The sequence below is a fragment of the Phocoena sinus genome, chromosome 3 (assembly GCF_008692025.1).
Source record: "Phocoena sinus isolate mPhoSin1 chromosome 3, mPhoSin1.pri, whole genome shotgun sequence".
Classification (NCBI taxonomy): domain Eukaryota; kingdom Metazoa; phylum Chordata; class Mammalia; order Artiodactyla; family Phocoenidae; genus Phocoena; species Phocoena sinus.
The window spans coordinates 25,115,810-25,135,644 of record NC_045765.1 but is presented as its reverse complement, the minus strand read 5'-3'; the positions used below and the strand labels follow the sequence as shown (position 1 = coordinate 25,135,644).

General features: G+C 40.4%; 1 protein-coding gene across 6 annotated transcripts in view; it reads right to left on the bottom strand.

The window, feature by feature from the left end:
* The window catches only part of FBXW11 (F-box and WD repeat domain containing 11), a 134,409-nt gene that overhangs the window by 5,099 nt on the left and 109,475 nt on the right, over positions 1–19,835 (bottom strand). For all 6 annotated transcript variants that reach the window (XM_032626181.1, XM_032626176.1, XM_032626177.1 and 3 more), the window contains 7 exons: positions 18,636–18,773; positions 13,903–14,021; positions 11,771–12,020; positions 8,748–8,866; positions 6,890–7,000; positions 5,952–6,030; positions 4,703–4,888 (listed from right to left, as the gene is read on the bottom strand). In XM_032626181.1, coding sequence (XP_032482072.1) covers positions 4,727–4,888; positions 5,952–6,030; positions 6,890–7,000; positions 8,748–8,866; positions 11,771–12,020; positions 13,903–14,021; positions 18,636–18,773 — 978 coding nt within the window. In that variant the 3' untranslated portion in view covers positions 4,703–4,726. The remainder of the gene's footprint in view (positions 1–4,702; positions 4,889–5,951; positions 6,031–6,889; positions 7,001–8,747; positions 8,867–11,770; positions 12,021–13,902; positions 14,022–18,635; positions 18,774–19,835) is intronic.

Here is a 19,835-nt window from a genome sequence, read left to right as displayed (position 1 = left end):
GTATACTTAAGTTGTTGTATGATATACCTACTCCCCTGACCCTATCCATTCCAGAAGCTCAGCCACAATTGTAGTTGTCTGTGTTCTATTTTATCTATTTATCTATGTGGGAAAATAAAAGCAGAAGCATTGGGATATAGTCAAAGCAATGCAGAGAGAATGTATAGCTCAGAAAATAAAAAAGTAAGAACAGAATAAACTTAACAAAAGGTGTACAAGACTTCTACACTAAAAACTGCAAAACACTGCTGAAGAGAAACTGAAGAAGACCTAAGTAGTAAAGAGATATACTGGGTTTATGGATCAGAAGACTCAGCATTTGTTAAAGATGGAAATTCTCCCCAAGGTGACCTTTAGAGTCAATGCAGTCCTGATCATAATCCCATAATCTTCATAGAATTTGACGATTTCATTCAAAAATGAGTATGAAAACCAAGAGGACCTAGAAGAGTAAAAACAATTTTTTTAAAACTGACTTATTACACAGCGTGGTATTGGCAAAAGGATAGCCATAGATCACAGAACAGAATAGAGGCCAGAAAATGTATAACAAACAAGTGGTCAATTGAGTTTTTGACAGAGTGCTATAACAATTTGATGGGAAGAGGACAGTCTTTTAACCCAAAAGAGCTGGAACTAGAAGGCTGTATAAAAACCACCATACACAAAATTAATTCTAAACGGATCAAAGACCTAAATGTAAAACCTAAGCGTATAAAACTCTTACAACGATGCTGATCCAAACACGGTAGTCACTAGCTACACGTAGCTATTTATTTTTTTATATTTTATTTAAAAAAATTTTTGGCTGTGTTGGGTCTCCATTGCTGCACGCGGGCTCCCTCACTATGGTGGCCTCTCCCGCTGCGGAGCACAGGTTCCAGGTGCACAGGGTTCAGTAGTTGTGGTACGCAGGCCCAGCAGCCGCAGCTCGCGGGCTCCAGAGCGCAAGCCCAGCAGCCGTGGCGCACAGGCCCAGCTGCTCCATGGCACGTGGGATCTTCCCGGACCAGGGCTCGAACCCACGTCCCCTGCTCTGGCAGGCGGACTCCCAACCACTGCACTACCAGGGAAGCCCGCTACATGTAGCTATTTAAGTTTAAATGAAGTACAATTAAATACAATTAAAAATCCAATTCAATTCAATTCAAATATAATTAAAACTTCAGTTCCTAAATCAAACCGGACACATTTCATGAGCTTAACAGCCACATACGGCTCGTGACTATCAAAGTGGACAGTGCAGGGACTTCCCTGGTGGCGCAGTGGTTAAGAATATACCCGGCAATGCAGGGGACACGGGTTTGATACCTGGTCCGGGAAGATCCCACATGCCGCAGAGCAACTAAGCCCATGTGCTACAACTACTGAAGCCCGTGTGCCTAGAGCCTGTTCTCCGCAACAAGAGAAGCCACCAGTGAGAAGCCCACGCACCGCAGTGAAGAGCAACCCTGGCTCACTGCAACTAGAGAAAGCTCACGCACAGCAACGAAGACCCAACACAGCCAAAAATAAATTAATTAAATAAATAAAATTTTTTAAAAAACATCACAAAGTGGACAGTGCAGCTGTAGAAAATGTAAACTAATCTAGTGAAAGGAAGCAGGTCAGTGTTTGCTAAGGCTGTGATGGGATCAGGCTCTGACTACAAAGAGGACACAAGGGAACTTCTGGGGGGTGATAAAAATATTCTTACCTGGAGTGTGGAGGAAATTGCAGGGGTGTATATATTCGTAAAAACTTGTCACAAAACAGTATAATTTAAATGGGTACAATCTGTTTTACAAAAATCATACCTCAATAAAATTGATTCAAAAACAGCAATGGGGCTTAGCGAAGGTGAAGGGGGCAGGGCAGAGGGAGATGTGTACATCTAGGTACCTGTCTATATGTAAGGAATATATCTAGTACTTGACTATGCCACTTTAGACAACTTATTCCAATTTCTTACTGAGCTATTATCTTTATGTTTGTGGAAGGTGTATGAATACACTGCAGTTTCGCACATATTTACTTATGGGCAAATTCTTGTTGGCCCAGGAGAAAGAGCACAGAGATGTCATGTTGGCCCCGGGTGTCACTTGACCAACAAATGTCAACAAGCACTCATAATACACTGTGTGCTCTATTAGATACTGGGGCTCCAAAATAAAAGGAGCTCCACGCTTTGTAAGAGAGACAGGCATGCAAATTATTTCAATACCAAATAATAAATTAAGTCAGATGAAGTAAAGGAGTGGGGGTGTGGTGGTATCCACAAAACCCTAACAACACAAGCAAGGGGAGGGAGGTGGCAGAGGTCTGTACTACTGAAGTGTAATTAGGGAAATTAAACAGAATTCAGTCTGGTTGGAGCCCTGGATTTTTGGGAGGGAAGAATGCAAGGCTGGGGCGGGGGAGGGTAGAGAGGACAGAAGGTAAGAGCTAGATATTGAAATTTCTGTTAGCTAATCTTAGCTAAGCCTTGCTCCTGAAAACAAAAGGAAGCTAGTGAAGAGGAGAGGCAGGGCTAAGATGACCACAGTTGGTAACAGGATGAAGGGTGGGCTGAAGAGGGAGAAGAAGAGACCAGGAAGGAGGAAATCAGTTTTCATTTGGGTCCCTTCCTCCTTCCTTACGTATTTCTTTGGTTTGGGGCAAAGGGAGGTTGAGGCGGGGAAGAGCAATCACTCAAAAAATCCTTGCCGGGCTTCCCTGGTGGCGCAGTGGTTACGAATCCACCTGCCAATGCAGGGGATGCGGGTTTGAGCCCTGGTCCAGGAGGATCCCACAGGCCGCGGAGCAACTAAGCCCGTGCGCCACAACTGCTGAGCCTGCACTCTAGATAAGCCACAACTACTGAAGCCCACGCGCCTAGAGCCTGTGCTCCGCAACAAGAGAAGCCACCGCAATGAGAAGCCCGCGCACCGCAACGAAGATCAAATGCAGCGCCACCCCACCCCCCAAAAAAGAGATCCTTGCCTTCTTCCTCTGTAATTTCCTATAATTCAATAAACGTAAAAATTCTGCCATGTGAATTTCTCAACTGACTTGTGAAGAATCTATCCAGAGAGAAAGCAGCAAGGGAGATGGCCACTGTCACAAGAGCCAGTATGAACACAGTTGAGACCAGGAACGGCAACTATGTATGAGGCTTACAGGTCACTACTGTGGCTCAGATCCTATAGCCAGGGAGGCACAGCCAAGCCACCGAGGCACTTAGGCCTTCTGGGTCCACGTGGGCTCCCATCATCCTTCCAAAGGCAGTACACCAGCCAGTCACTACGGATCAAGCTGAGCTGGCATGAAGAAACAATGCATTTGCCATTCCTGATGCAAATCCTTGGTTTATCACTAATAGGTGGAACAGGGGCAAGACCAGAGGTCCGCATGCTTCTTCTTAATGGGCCAGATTGTACGTATTTTAGGCCACACAGTCTCTTTTGCAACTACTCAGCTCTGCCACTGAAGCACGAAACCAGCCACAGACAATACATAAACAGATGAGCTGTGGCTGTGTTCTAATAAAACTATTTATGGGCACTGGAATTTGAATTTTATATAATTTTCACATGTTCTAAAATAATATTCTTCTTTTAATTGGTTCAAAGTATTTAAAAGTGTAAAAAACTATTCTTAGATTGCTATGGTAAGGATAAAAAAAAATAAGGCAGTGGGTCAAATTTGGCCTCCAGCTGTAGCCTGCCGACCCTGAATAAGATAAACTTCCTGGAGCAGAAATAAGGAGTATCTGAAAAGATGTCAACTTAGTGATCTAGAAAGCAGTGATTCCCTATCTTTTCACCCAAAAAATTTCACGATTCTACACATGGACTTTCTTTACATTTTTAATATTCAATGAACAGGAAAATATACAATGACAAAAAGCTACTAAGCATTAAGTAATGTTTTTACATAAATATGAATTTTATTAACACAGTCTTTACATACATATATACATGACAGTACAAATATGCACAAACATTATTTATTCAGTCTACAAAGTTTAATGTGCACAGAATTCACAGGCCCCCTCGCAAAATTCTCAAGAGTTGGGAATACTGCTCCAGATGAACATGGTCATCAGTCCCAAGGACACTGCCAAGTAAGGCTTCTCATCCTCTACCTGGACACCCTTAGTAATCAAAACATGCCATCATCAATGTTATTATGGCCCTAAGTCTTCCTGTTACCGGAGCAAAGGACTTGGCTTCCAGGGTACCTGTTGTGTCTAATGGATGAAGAATGAGTTTTAGGGGCTCTCTCAACAAACACCCTTCTTTGATTCCTACCCCAGGGAATGGTGGTGGTGGGTGGATTGTAATGGGGGGTTGGGGAGGGGAGGTAGTTTTAAGTGTTTGCCTGATGGTGATTTTTAAAAAAATAAAAGATAGAACTCAAAGACAGGAAAGAAAGAGAAAAAGGAGATCCTTGCACCGCAAAACAGAATTTGGAGGACTTTACTGGTACTAAATTGGTATGACCTGGGAAAAGTTTTAAAAAACAGGAACCATGGTGTCTACCAATATGAAAACCCACAATAAGCAGGATTCCGATTTATATCTTATTTTGATGTGACCATAAAGATCTAGCCTTATGCTAGAACTCTGCAAAGGTGATGCATCTAATGTTCCTATTACTGAGAAAGGAATCCAAACCATAAAATTTCCCCAAAGGGAAGGTGAATTCAATCAGCAAAATTAAAAGTGGGGGAAGTACTCACCTGAAACAGGTAAAGTGCAGACTGTTATCTGGAGATGTAAGTGTATGTTCTGGAGGGAGAACGCGTCTCATTCTGGGCACTGGGAGGCACATTTAAGAAATCCCAAATCAAAATTGTGTCATCATGGGAGCTGCTGATGATCTGAAATTCATCAAACTGTAGCCGAAACACACGTCCAGAATGTTCCTGTGAAACATAACAGCTTTATGCATAAAACAAATTCTTTACAATCCCTCCTATCTCACTACCAGGGAGTTGGCACAGGCTGAAAATACAGCTCCTTATCCAGGCTTCCTAAATAACTTTCCAGAGCTTTATTGAGCTTTGTCCTTCACCCTAGGAATACAGATTCTGCCTTCCCTTCTAGGCTTTTTCTTTAATTTAACTTTCTGTCCTAGATCCTGGCCCATTAATATGTCAAAGAAGAAAAACTACGTGATCATCTTACAAAGGGTCTTAAGAAGGTAAGCAACAATATTTAATACCCATTCTTGATACACTGTAAAAACTAGGACCAGAAGAATAGTGTTTTTAACACCACCAAGCATATCTATCTCAAACCACAGCTAACATCAAAATTAATGGTGAAATACCAGAAGTCTTCCTATTAAAATCAAGAAGAAAACAAGAATGGCCCTGACTCAAGTTCTGCATGTTCTTCTAGTCAATGAAAGGAGAGAAAAAATAGAAGGTAAAACTACTGAAAATAAGAAAACTCTATCAATATTTTCAAACAACTGTCTCCTCAAAAACACAAAAGTAAACAGACTTAGAAATGATGAGCTTGGTAAAGTTGGGAAAGCAAGATTAATATATAAAAATAAAGTATTCCTATATGCCAAGCAATAATCCGTAGAATACAGATTGAGGGGAAAGTCCACCATAATAGTACAAAAACGTGCTGAGTTATAAAACACAACACAACCACAGATACCCATATTAGGAAATCTCCCAAACTTGCAGACAGGAAATACTTTATGTTCTAGGAGGAAACCAGTCCACCTACAAATGAGGAAGCCTGCTTTCATATTTTAAGTTGTGTTAATACTCTTTATAAAAGAGCTCACAGAAATATGAATGTCAAATATTCTCTGATTTTGACTAATAAACAAAATTAACAGAACAGCGCATTTCTCAGAAGGCATGCTGTGAGGTACAGAAGCTTTCCAGTGATAGGCTCAGGGAGCTCTATCTGCAGGTGGCCAACCGCCAGCACAGGGAAGCACTTCCCTTTCAACAGACCACATACCACCAATGTGCGCAGACACAACGTGCTAGCTGGGGCTCGGGGGTCGAGAGCAGCCTGCAAGTCCCAAACTTTGATTTTCCTAGAAAGGAAAATGAAATCACAATTAGTGGAAAAGTCAACATTTTATATATTGTCAAGCATTTCCTCGACAGAAAGGAGTGCATTCGAACTGCCTATTTTAAAAGCTAATGGGGAACCTGCTGATGTTTTGACAAGGTATTTAAACCAATTACACTTGATTTGGAAAAAATAAGGACCTACACATTCTCAGAACTGCTGAAATTGTGAAGAAATATTGCTTGAAGGGAGACAAGAAAACAACTTCACATTATCTAAATTCAATTCCTGACTTGATAATCTATGTCACCAAATTCATTAATCAGGAAACTCTCTAGGGCTGAGTAGGTGCTGCTGACAGAAGCTAGGGCTCTCTGTGAAATTCCAAGGATACCTTTCTCCAAACTAAGCAAATGCTGAAAGTTAATAATAGGAGTATGAACAGACCAACTAACCCGTCTGTGAAGTATATATAAGGTCATCTTGAAAGGTTTACGGTTGCCATTTGCTCATTTTAAAAGTCATGAGGCTTTTTAAAGAGGATGTGTTCAATTCACCAAAAGGGGAAAAGAAATTTATCATTGAACTCACCAAAAAAAAAAAAAAAAAAAAAAAAAAAGCCTGGATTAATTTAGTGCTGGGACAAGGAACTAGCTACTCCCTGAGTTTACAATAATGGTTAAAAGCATAAGCTTATTAATTCATCCTTCTGGGTCTCAGTGTCCCCACTTGATCAAGTGGTATAGTAATACCTGCCATCCGCCATTACATAAGAAATACCTAGCATGGGACCTAGCACATACACAGCTGCTTAATATGCAGTACTTATTTTTCCTCTTCATATAGTTATGGCCGTGCATTTGAAAATTTGAAACACGTACCCATCATAGGCCCCACTGACAATCCTCTTGTTATCAAACCGGATGCATCGGACCAATTCTTCATGTCCCTCTAGGACTCTTAAACAGGCGCCACATTCAATATCCCACAGTCTTGAATGAAAAACAGATTTCTGTGAATCAACTTCCTGTGCATGATTCAAACTATCCATACGTGATCTTCTCTACCCTGGGAATCTTTATTTCTATCTCACTCCCAGTTCACATTATACACGTGTGAAGATATGTGTGTATCTTTGTACCATTCATGTGTTTTTTAAGAACTAACTTGGGAGAAAGGCTTGCTTTTCATTTTATTTCCTTTTACATAGTTTGAAACTTTTAAAAATCACATGCATGTTGTTATTATTTAAATAATACCAACAAAGAAATTTCAATTACATTTAGTTTGTAGGCATGCTCTTGATGTCTGAGTTGATGAAACCAAGTAGCCAAATGGTCTAGGAAGAATTCTGGGGGGGAGACAGGGATTGCAGGCCGTAAAGAAGAAAAAGGATGTAGGTGTGGGGAAGATAATAAATACGGCCCAGGGGGTTAGGCTTCCACCACCAAGGTTAGAACTGGTGGACCAGCACAATGGTCTCCCTCTCCTGAGGAGGCTTAGGGATTCCCCTTCCTAGATACAGTATTACAAGGTCAGAGTGGGAGCCTCTCATTAGGCATATGCAGTGTCTTAGAAATATAAACCCAGTGACTACCATCCAGCCTTTTTCTCTGTATATGATTTATGTAACAATTCTGGAAAGAGATTTTTTAAAAATGATCACTGATTTAACTACATTATTTACAAAAAAGAAACCACAGCAAACTAACATGTACAAAACAAAGTTAGCAAATTAATTCTATAATGACATTTTCTTAGCCTCCCCACTAGTACCTATCATACATCCAATGAATATTCTATCCTCAGCAAATGTTCTCATCAGTGTCAGTGATGATGGCTTCTCTAATCTACTGTGAAGAGAACACTGCCACTATAACTCCAAAGTGGTTCTCTTCCATAAACTATTCAGCAGTACACATTATTATTTTGTAGAAGCTCGGAGGTTCCAATGAGGAAGTTAAGAATTGTTTATTGCTGAAATATTAAGTAATACCAAGCATAAAGAATGCAACAGAACCAAGATTCAAGTTCTCAACTGACTTTTATGATACCTTAAGACTTAAAATGATAAAGAAAACTTTTGGCAGTTAAAGCTACATTGTGTTTGCTTTCTTTCTTTCTTTTTCTAAAAAAATAATCTTGAACCCAATCCTTATTTTGCCCAAACAGGCAACTGGATTATAAAAAAGCTACTAGAATATGTTGGGACAGTTGGAAAAATGACTTGGGGTAATTAAGTAGATATTTAAGGGAAGTTCTTTATAAGATAAAAAGTGCTTAAAGACATTCATATTTATTAGAAAGCAAGGACAATGAGTGTTGGGAAGAAAAAAGGGAGATAAGATAAATGACCAAACAGGAATTGATGACAGTGTTGGGAGAGAGAAATAAAGTACACTGCCCTCTGTTAGGGAGAGAGGCAGGAGCTCACTGGTAAGGGAAAGGAGAGCATCAGGCTGGAGCATCCTCTGTTCTGAGGCACTACGGTATTAAGTGATCTTGGGTGGAGTTGAGGTTATAAAACCTTGTGCACTGGGGGAATCTTGGAAGAATACCCAGGGCATACACAATTTACCCACTTTAGTATGCAGAACCAGAGAGATAAATAAAAGTTACCTAAAGTTTTCTTATCTGAAGCAGCCCCCAAAACTGAGTCTTTTGAGCATCAGGACTGGAGATAAGTCAACATTATGGCAAAAATGAGCCCATTCTGTCACCACACCAACTTCTACCCACCTTATGGTATTATCCGATGATCCACTAACCACCAGCCGATCCCTGTACTGGAGACAGGCAATGCCTCGCTTGTGCCCATTCAGAGTACGAACAAATTCACAGGTGCTCGTGCTCCAGACCTGAACAACAAATTAGCAATATATTTAAGAATAAATGCAGAAAAGCCCTTGCACAATGTACCTCTAAAAAAAAAATCAGAACTTCTAAGAAGGACCACAGTACTTGATTATGAAATACGCTGGGGAGGTTGGGGAACAGATTGGATAGCATAACATTTCCTTAGCTGCTGAGTGATAAAACTGGAATGAAATACAGAGGGAATTTGTGAAGTCTCCAAACCTTGAGATCTTCACAAAGAGAACATCTCCTGGATGGTTCAGACATTCATTTGCCTAGAGGGAAGGGTCTGGGCCAGATTTTATGTTTTTAGGCCAGGTGACACGTCAAACCCAATGTAACTGACGTGAAAGGGCTTCACCTTTTGCATCCTCTTCCTTTCCAGCATAGTTTCTTGAATAGCTCCATTTGTTTTGACACATCACTCCTAATATTATGTATGTGGAATAAATAACCCCTCTTTTGTGAAGCTGTCTGCAAGACTTAGATGTCCACAGACACACTTAATACCAGCCAAATAAGGAGACACAAAGTAACCAATGTTCCCTGAATTCTTTTATTAGCTGCATTTGTAGTTGAATGGGACAACCAGATATCCAGAGGCAGAAGGATGAAGTTGGATCCCTGTGTCACACTGTATACAAAAATTTAATTCAACATGGATCAATGATCTAAACGTAGCAGCTGAAACTGTAACTCTCAGAAGAAAACATAAGAGTAAATCTTTGTGACCTTGTATTAGGCAACTGTTTCTTAGATATGATAGTAAAAGCACAAGTAACAAAAAAAATTGATGAACTTGACTTCAACAAAGTTAAAACTATTTGTGTTTCAAAGGACACCATCAAGAAAGTGAAAAGACAACCCACAGGAAGAATATATTTGCAAATCATTTATCTGATAAGGGACTTGTAACCAGAACATGTAAAGAACTTTTGCAACTAAATAATAAAGAGACAAATAATCTAAGTTTTGAAAAGAGCAAAAGATTTAAGTAGATGTCTCTTCAAGCAAGTTATAAAAATGGCCAATAAACACATGATGCTCAACATCACTGGTCATTAGGGAAATCGAAAGAAAAACTGCAGAGACATCACTAAAAACCTACCAGGATGGCTATAACACACACACACACACACACACACACACACACACACACACACACACACACACACACATACTAACAAGGGCTGGCAAGGATATGGAGAAATATCTGGGCTGATATTCTGCAACATCTGTTTTTTGTTTTTTTTTTTTTTGTGGTACGCGGGCCTCCCACTGTTGTGGCTCCTCCCGCTGCAGAGCACAGGCTCCGGACACGCAGGCCCAGCGGCCATGGCTCACGGGCCCAGCCGCTCCGCAGCATGCGGGATCTTCCCGGACCAGGGCACAAACCCGTGTCCCCTGAATCGGCAGGCGGACCCTCAACCACTGCGCCACCAGGGAAGCCCTAACATCTGTTTTGTACAAAGGCCCAAACCCTCTTGACTTCCAGGCACTGGTCTCGTACAAATTGGTGTGACTGACTGGTGAGGTGCCAAAAATCCTAGTTTTTCAGCTTCCAGACTCTCTCAAATCTAAAAGTCTGATGCTATCTAGTCTGTGATCTGTGGGGCTAGATACTAGCATGCTGGCCAGTACGGGTCATAAAAGGTTTCTGAGCCCATATGCTGCTGGCGAGATTGTTAAATGGTGAAGCCATTTTGGAAAACAGTTTGGCAATTCCTGAAGATGTTCAACACAGAGTTACCATCCCAAGAGAATTAAAAGTATACGTACACGCAAACATCTGTACACAAATATTTATGGCAGCATTATATATAACAGATAGAATGTGCAAACAATCAAAATGTCCGTGAACTGACGAACGGATAAACAAAATGTGGTGCATCCACACACAGAATTTTTCTAGTCATCAGAAGGAATGAAGTCTGATTCATGCTACAAAGTACATGGATGACCCTTGAAAACACTACACTAAGTGAAAGAAGCCAGACACAAAAGGCCACATATATATGATAACATTTATCTGAAAAGTCTCAAATAGGCAAATCCATAGAAAGTGGATTACTGATTGCCAGGGACTGGGGGGAGAGAATAGGGGTTGACTGCTAATGGGTATGAGGTTTTTTCAGAGGGTGATAAAGATGTTCTGAAACTAGTGATGACCATACAACACTGTGAATATACGAAACCACTGAATGGTATGCTTTCAAATGATGAATCTTATGGTATGTGAATTATATCTCAATAAGGCTGTTATAAAAATATAAGGAAAGCTAAAATTTGAATAAGTTAACATGTACATTGGAACCAGCACTGCATTCACCATACCCGATGGATCACCCTAGACTACAAGTGCTTTTCACACGTCTGCCTCACACCACACGTGGAGCTCCTTGGAGGCAGGGACATGTCCTGTTCATCGTCATATCTCTAGCATCCAGCCCAGGGTCTATGGCATGGCAGGCTCTCAAGACTGGGTGAATAAATCAAATCTGAACTCTGCACTAACTAGCTAATGTGGTCTCCAGCACAGTCCTCTGTGCCACGTCTGTAAAATGTGGCTCAGCAGAGTGCTGGGAGGGTGGACTGAGGCAGTAACGGGAAGCTTCCAGCACACGGTACATGTCCCATAGGTTAGTTCTCTTCCCTTTAAAAAGGTTATCAACAATGTCCTTTCATGAAATAGAGGACTGCTCTCGGTCTGGACCCCATGACCCTTTTCTACGACCTTGCCTGCGACTTGAGAAGCATGAAGAATGAGCATGCCTTGAGGTCTCATAAGCACAAGCAGAGGAGAATAAAGATCTTGCCAGATGCGAGGTTGGTGTAAGCCACCTCTGCTTTCTCTATGTTCTAAAAGGGATGGGAACAAGCAGAGTTATGACTGCAGACACACTTACTTTGATGGTCCTGTCCCCAGAGGCAGACACTATGTACTTATCGTCAAAGTCTACGACATTGACAGCAGCACGGTGGCCAACCAGGACACGGCGTAAAGTGATATCAGTGGCAGAAGCCATGTCCCACACTGCGATGGAGCGGTCCTTGGAACAGGTCACCATCAGTCCATTGCTGAAGCGTAAGTGCAGTACAGCCTCGTTGTGGTGGATCAACGTGTTCAGAACTTCACCCGTGTTCACATCCCAGACTCTAGAGAACAGAAAAGCACAATGCTTAACTATCGAGACAACCAGGAAAAGATTCCTGTGTCTGTGCTCTGGGCCCATTTTTAGTAGCAGGCTGGGGAGGTGTGGACTTCACGTGTATCTGGTGACTGGGACCTGACACCATGCTTAAAAGGAGCCCCCAGAAGCAATTTTTCTATTTGTGAAGAAATGGTAAGATGGTTTCAAAAAAGAAGGCCAGGGCTTCCCTGGTGGCGCAGTGGTTGAGAGCCCGCCTGCCGATGCAGGGGACACGGGTTCGTGCCCCGGTCCGGGAAGATCCCACGTGCCGCGGAGCGGCTGGGCCCGTGAGCCATGGTCGCTGAGCCTGCGCGTCCGGAGCCTGTGCTCCGCGACGGGAGAGGCCACAACAGTGAGAGGCCCACGTACCGCAAAAAAAAAAAAAAAAAAAAAAAAAAAAAGAAGGCCAATTCTGACTCCTGCCCAGGTATTCAGGGATGGTGTTTGCGGCCTTGTGCTGATGGCAAAAAATGATGCAAGGAAGTGGGCTTTGCAGTGAGTTTGAGATGACAGAGAGAAGATGGCTTGGTGGCTGGGTTCCAAGCTTAAGGTTGTTTTTGACGTCTGACAAGCTTTTGAGTCTATTATTTATCCACTGCAAACTGGAGGCTGTGGGTCTCATCAATCACCACACCCATCTATCTACCCAACCGCTTTACGGGCAAAGCACATGTCTCCAATTGCCTCACCCTTGAGATACAGGCTTCTTAGGGGCAGCCCTTTCACATCATAGCTTTTCTGTAACCCCAGTCTCCTAAGGGGACAAGTTCGTGCAGAGCAGACGAAGAGAGTCTCAGGCTTCTAAGGCCGAGACATGACCTATCGTGGAAGCAGCAGCCTGGAAGCACTGAGTCAGGGAAAGGATACTAGGCATGCTGGTGACTATTTCAATCTCTTAGGTGTGCCTGTAAAGCAATCCTCTTCAAATCTCTGACTCACTCTAGAAGAGGCATTTCCTTTCCTCCCCATGCCATGCCTTCCTCAGGCTACCAGCAGTCCAGCTGAAGCTTTACTGTATTATCTCTAGGCGCTGGTGAACGCATCACTACAGCAAAATCCAAAGCCATCTGGTATGGAAAAACATCCTTGTCCCAGTGGTTTAGGAGTAGATCCCAATAATGTTTCCTTTCTACTCTCAATTCCCAACCAGCAGTCACTGCTTCCCTTCTACTGTAGAACACCGCCACTTCCACCTTCATCACTCTGCCCCTGGGGTGGCATCTGAAAACTAGTGTCTCCATCACTGGAAAAGCTACATAATATCAAGATAGTCTTGAGTGCTATAAATTCAAGGCTCGAAATTAACTAACTATGTGACTGAGTAAATTATTCACCTCTCTGGCCTCCATTTCCCAATACTACATCTATAAAAAAGAAGATACTACTTACTTTAGAAAGGTTGATGTGAGAATTCAATAGAATAACATTATACAAAATATCGGGCACATTATTTGTGTCCCTCAAAAAGTGCTGCAAATCTCTGCTTCTGATTCTTTTGGTACTTGTAGTTTACTGTCCACCACACTCCTAGAACACCTGCTTCCTTCCCCTCTCCTCTAGAGCGTGGTCTCCCAGGAGAAAGCTACCCTGATACCGTTAGGTACTGTGCTTTTACAGGAAGGCATGTTGCCATCTCTAGAATGTATGGTAATGGGAATAGGACCTACTTAACAAAAGTTAGCTTTCCTGCCTACTTTGTTCAAATGTACCTACACCAAAAATGGTTTTGAAATATAGCATACAAAAACATATACAGAGCATGTGTGTACTTTATCGCAGAAGAGGAGGTGAATCTGTCTCCTTGTGGAAGGTACAGAAGTCCAGGCCAGTGAAATCAAATCACTCACCTCACTGTAGAGTCAGAAGAGCCAGTCACAATGACACGTTCATCATACTGGAGACAAAGGACAGAGCCCGTGTGTCCTGTTAACACTTTCAAACATTCCAAGCTGGTTTTATCCCAGATCTATTGAGACAAACACAAACGGTAATTTAGTATATCACATTCTGATCAATGTTTTTATCATACCTTATTTTCTGAATCATAAAACAAAACAAAGCTGTGTTACAGTAAATAAGAGCAGTAAACATCAAACAGGTGGTAAATGACAAGAGGAGAAGAAGAGGCAATACTGAATGACTTCCAGAATAGGTACACTACTTTGTTTACTTTGTCCCCATAACTACTGTGCCCATTATACTTAACAGCTTTATATAGAGGATTTTTAAATAAACTCTGTGAAAAGAGTTGGCTCACCCTCTGGAAAACAACGTGACAGTATCTATTAAGAGCTTTTAAAAATGCACATCCCTTAACCCATTACATTTGTTTATGAAAGTTTAAAGATGAAAAATGTTCAGCATCTCAGAATAACTTCAAAGTAAATTATGAAGAGTTTTTAATGAGAAAACACACTGCTTTATTATAGTTACTTTTTAAAAAAAAATCAGAATAAAAATCATCTCTATAGTGACATAAATATTATGTATATTTAAAAAAAAAGATTAAAAGGAAGTAAAGTGTTGATAGTTGGCTTTGTACTCTGAATGCCGTTTTTCTCCTCTCTTTTGATCTTTCCAGTGTTTTCCAAGTTTTCAATAATGTCCCAAAATAATGGGGGGATGGAAAGTGATTTTTTTCAAAGACTGTTTTGTTAAAAAGAGAGTCTATGGAACTATTTCTTCCCTTGTAAAAGTACTATCACAATTTGCAGTGTCCCTAAAGTTTACTACAAATGGCCAAGATATTACAAGCACTACAGATGGTTAAGTGTCCTTCTATAATAGTAAGGCTTGCTTCTAACTTCTGACCTAGTAGAACCACAGCTATTTTGAAAGTGTGAGCTGATCAAGGACTGAAGCAGAATGAAGTACAGAAGGTTTCCAACCATTGGTCTAGATGAGCTCTCTAAAGCGTATTTTTGCTCCATTGTTCCGTGTCTTATAAATCAAGTGTAGGCCTAATTTAGGCATGGGTATGCCTCTATTAAGAGAATTCTTTAGAAACATCCAGCGTAAGTGAAATGCAAGCCCATGGCCAGCCCATGCTTTGACAAGGTCATTATAAACCATTCTTACCTACTCCTTAAAGGAGAACTGCCAAAATTAAATAATAACACTTTCAAGAGCATATTTGTGGCCACAGGTTAGGACTATCAATAAGTATTACATAAAAATAGAGTTCTGTGGTCAAATATGTTTTCAAAGTTGGAAAACTCTGGGTGTCTCTACTGTATGTCTTCTCAGAGCCTTTATATGCTACTGTAACCTGTAAATTTCTAAGAAAGGGATACAGCATGCAGTGTTTTCTAAATTTCTTTGAAGGGAATTACTCTTCAAAGCAATATCCTTTGGATTCACATCCACAGAATACCTTTTGGGAAACACTATAATACATATAGGAAACCAACAAAACAGTTTCTTTATATTCTATAATTCAGTGATTTTTTGCCCCAGTTATTGGAATTATTGAAATTCCACTATTTTATAAAACAAAAAACACACAAGCAAAAATACCTTTTAACTCACCCAAAGTAAAAGAATATAGAAAACAAGGCCAAGGGGAGAAAGCCCACTACAACCTATCTTCCCAGGTGATTGTAACTAAAAACTCTAGACAAAATACAAAAACAACTAGCTGAGGACTCTGAAAACTGTGAGAGGAAGGGCAGCCAGGAGAAAGCAAGTATCGTATTGAATACATTGTAGCAAGGGGTAAGAGTCTGGAGACAGGATCCACATGGGGTGAGTTTACCATTCTTTCTGTTTTCTCATTTCCTTCTTTTGTGGTCTTGACCCAAAGGCAGGTCCAGATCAAGGAACTGCACAGTGAAGCTACAGCAGCACAGGCAGCTACAATCTGAGAAACCAGTCTTTCTGGACAGAAAGGCTGAAAAAGGAATCTTTGGGGACCAAAGAATGTGCGAAAGACCCTATTTTCTTTTTCTCTTTTCTCAAACGGCTTTGATCCAAAGGACAAGCCCAGTCATGGAGATGTAATGCAGAGCAGTGGAACAGGTAACTAAAATTCTAAGAGAAACCCCATTTTTCTGGCCAAAGGAAAATGAAGAAAGGATCCTTGTGGGCTGTAGAGACTTAGGGAATTCCAAAACAGGAAAGAGCTGGAAAAAAGAAAAAGGCTTCCCTAATTGTATATGAGAACCCACACAACACATGACTTGGGCTTGCCCTTAAGCAGTGCATGCACAGGACAGACTAAGCCAACACATCAAAGGCTGGAAAAAGCGCCCTGATATTTAAACTACCACTGAAGTCTCAGACTAAACTCTGAGTAGTGCAAGCCCAAGACAGACCCAAAGTAGCATGGCAAAAAGCAGAAAAGAGATTAGAACCAACCCCCCTAACTAGGCTGACCACCTGCTTAAAAAAATACTCACACATATTCTCCAGAGGATTATAACAGGATCCATAGACTTTACAATACAACATCCATAATGTACAAGATACAATCCAAAATTACTTGACATTCAAAAGCCAAGAAAAGTGACCAATTCTCAGGGGAACAGACAATCAACACATGACAAGCTAGATTACCCAAATGTTGTCATGGTCAAAGACTTCAAAGCAGTTGTTGTAACTATACTCCATGAAGTAAAGATAAACACATTTGATATGAATGAAAAGAGAGAAGTTCTCAGTAGAGAAATAGAAACTATAAAATATAATATCTGAAATCTTAAAATTCACTCAATGGGGGAAAATAGCAGAATACAGATGAAAAATTCAGTCAATTTGAAGACAGGCTAAGAGAGATTACCCAGAAAAGAGAGGGAAAAAAGATTGGGAAAAAGTAAGACAATATCAAAAGATCTAATACTTGTGTAATTAGAGTCTCAGAAGGAGAGGAGAAAGAAATTGGTGCAGAAACAAAATTGAATAAATAACGGCCCAAACTTCTGAAATCTGGTGAAAGACACAAGTTTACAGATTCAAAAAGCTCAGTGAAAGAACTCTTAGATATGACATCAAAAGTATGAGGCATAAAAGAAAACACTGGCAAACTAGACTAGACAAATTAAAATCTTTTGCTCTACTTAAGATATCATTGAGAAAGTGAAAACACAAGTCACAGAATGGAAGAAAATATTTGCAAAACATATCTAAAAAAGGACTTGTATCCATAATATATATAGAGCTCTCAAAACCCAATAATATGAAAACAGAGAACCCATTTTAAAATTGTACAAAAGATCTGAATAGAAACTTCACCAATGAATATACAGATGGCAAATAAGGATGTGAAAAGATGCTCATTATCACTGATCACTGGAGAAATGTAACTTTAAACCAAAATGAGATATGTCTACATACCTATTCAAATGGCTAATATCAAAAAAAAAAAAAAAAAAAAAACCCTGAGACTACCAAGGGCTGACCAGGATGCAGAACAAAAGGAATTCTCATACATCGCTGATGGGAATGTAAAATGGTATAGCCACTTGAAAATACAGCTTGGCCGTTTCTTCACAGGTAAAACGTACACTTACCGTATCAGTTAGCAATCCCACTCCTAGGTTTTTATCCAAGTGAACTGAAAACTTACGTTCTCGCAAAAACGTGCATGCATATGTTTACAGTGTCTTTATTCATAATTGTGAAAAACTGTAAACACAAATGTCCTTCAATAGGTAAATGGATAAACACACTGTGGTGTAACCATAAAGCAGAATGTTACTCACCAATAAAAAGGAACTAACTATCGTTATGTGCAACAATGTAGAAGAATCTCTAATGCACAATGCTAAGCATAAAAAGTCAGACTCAAAAGGCTACATACTGTGTGAGTCCATTTACAGGACATTCTTGAAAAGGCAAAATTATAGGGACAGAAAAAAACATCAGTGGTTGTCAGGACCCCGGGGAAAAATCGGTAAACGCAAAGCAGCAGGACAAAGGAATCTGGCGGATGACGGAACTATTCTGGATCTTGATAATAACTGTTGTGGTTGCACAATTCTTTGTGCTTGTCAAAACTCACGGAACTTTACACCAAAAAAAGTGCATGTAAATTATAACTAAAAGTAAAATTATCCCACAATGTTGTCTTAAATATGAGAAAGTAAGCTACAAACAATGTGAAACAAAATCTATTAGAGCCATTAAACATTAAACACAGAGAAATGATCCAGTTTATCTACTATTGAAAAGTAAATAAAAACAATATAAATTGCTCTATCATTCTTTTGTGTTATCAATTGAGCCTTTCACAGAAACCATAAAAGGTAATGATTTTCATTTATATGCAAGTCAGCAACACTTTTACCAGCTAGCCAAGAAATCAAGAGCCCTGTGGATACTGAGATATTTTCTACTTGCCCCTAAGTACGGAATACAGAAAGTGAATGTGCTTAGAGAAGGGTAAGAAGCGAGAAAATCCAAGGGTCCAGTGTTAGTAGAGGGAAACGCTCTGGCTCTAGTTCTTTAGAACCACGCAGACAGCTGCCAAGATTGAGTGGAACAGATAAAAACCAATCAGGAGGAAATGGAGAGACTGTTACATCTAATGTCTAACATGTAACCACAATTCTAAAAATAATACATACAAAATGCAGTCATTCACCTTAATAGAATTATCTCGAAGGCCACTGATAATTTTTTCATCATCATACTGTAAACAGTAGACACCTTTACTATTTTCAGAGCGGCACTGAATCCTCTGCAAGTTGTGTCGTCCACACCGCCAGTTAGATTCTATAGTCTAAGGGAAAAAGGAGGCAACAGATGAGTTTTTGTGAATCAACTATTCTATTAGGGTTCAGACTTTGGGGTTCCAGAAACAGCATACCACTGATACTCCATCTTGGTTTGCATAACTGTCTGTGGACAGGAATCACACTCTTTTCCAAGTAAGACATTAGCCCAACAATATTTTTCCTCAAATGTTCCCTGCCCATCTGGCAACTGTCACAGGATTTCCAATGAGTTTGGGTTGGGTTTGAAAAAAATGGCCTAGACAGAATTCAATACGTTTAAAGAATGCCATTTGCACCCAAAACATACAAATAAATAGTAACTCATTGGGTCACTCTCTAATGCCAGTTAAAATATCTGGCAGAAGACCACTAACATTAAGCATATACTAACAATCTGTGTATCCATCCAGAGCACTGATTGTCCTGATCACTGAGAAACGATATTGACAACCACTACATGCCAACTACTATAGCAAGAATTTTATTATCCATTTTTAATCTTCTACCAGACTGAAGCTCCTTTAGAATAAGAATGGCACTTTTCAGCCCTGGATTCTCATTCTTTCATCATTCGTTCAACACTTACTGAGATGTTAGTATATTCCAGGTACTGACTGTGCCAGGCATGGGGATGAAAAGACTGACAGGAAGGCATAATGCTTTCAAAGGATGCAACTGCAATACACAGGCACGCAGTAACTGGAATTGGATATACTCTAATCATATGTTTATTTGGTTAAATGATCCACACATTAACCTTGGAAGGAAGTCCTCAGTTCCTTTCCTTTTACAAACAAGGAAACAAGAGTTTAACTTGCCTGAGGCCACAAAACTAGTAACTGGATGAGTTGGAAATCACACCCAGTTCTTCCTGACTCTGAGCCCATGCTTTTTCTACTAAAATATGCAGTGTCTACAAAGAAAGTATAGCCCTAGCTATTGCGGCAGTGAACACGTAAAAAGATCAGTAACAACTCCAGATAAAATATCAGTGCCAAATGAGTGATTAAAAACTGTAAGTGCTGCAGGCCTAAAGGGATCTTAAACAGCCAACAGCCTGAGACCAG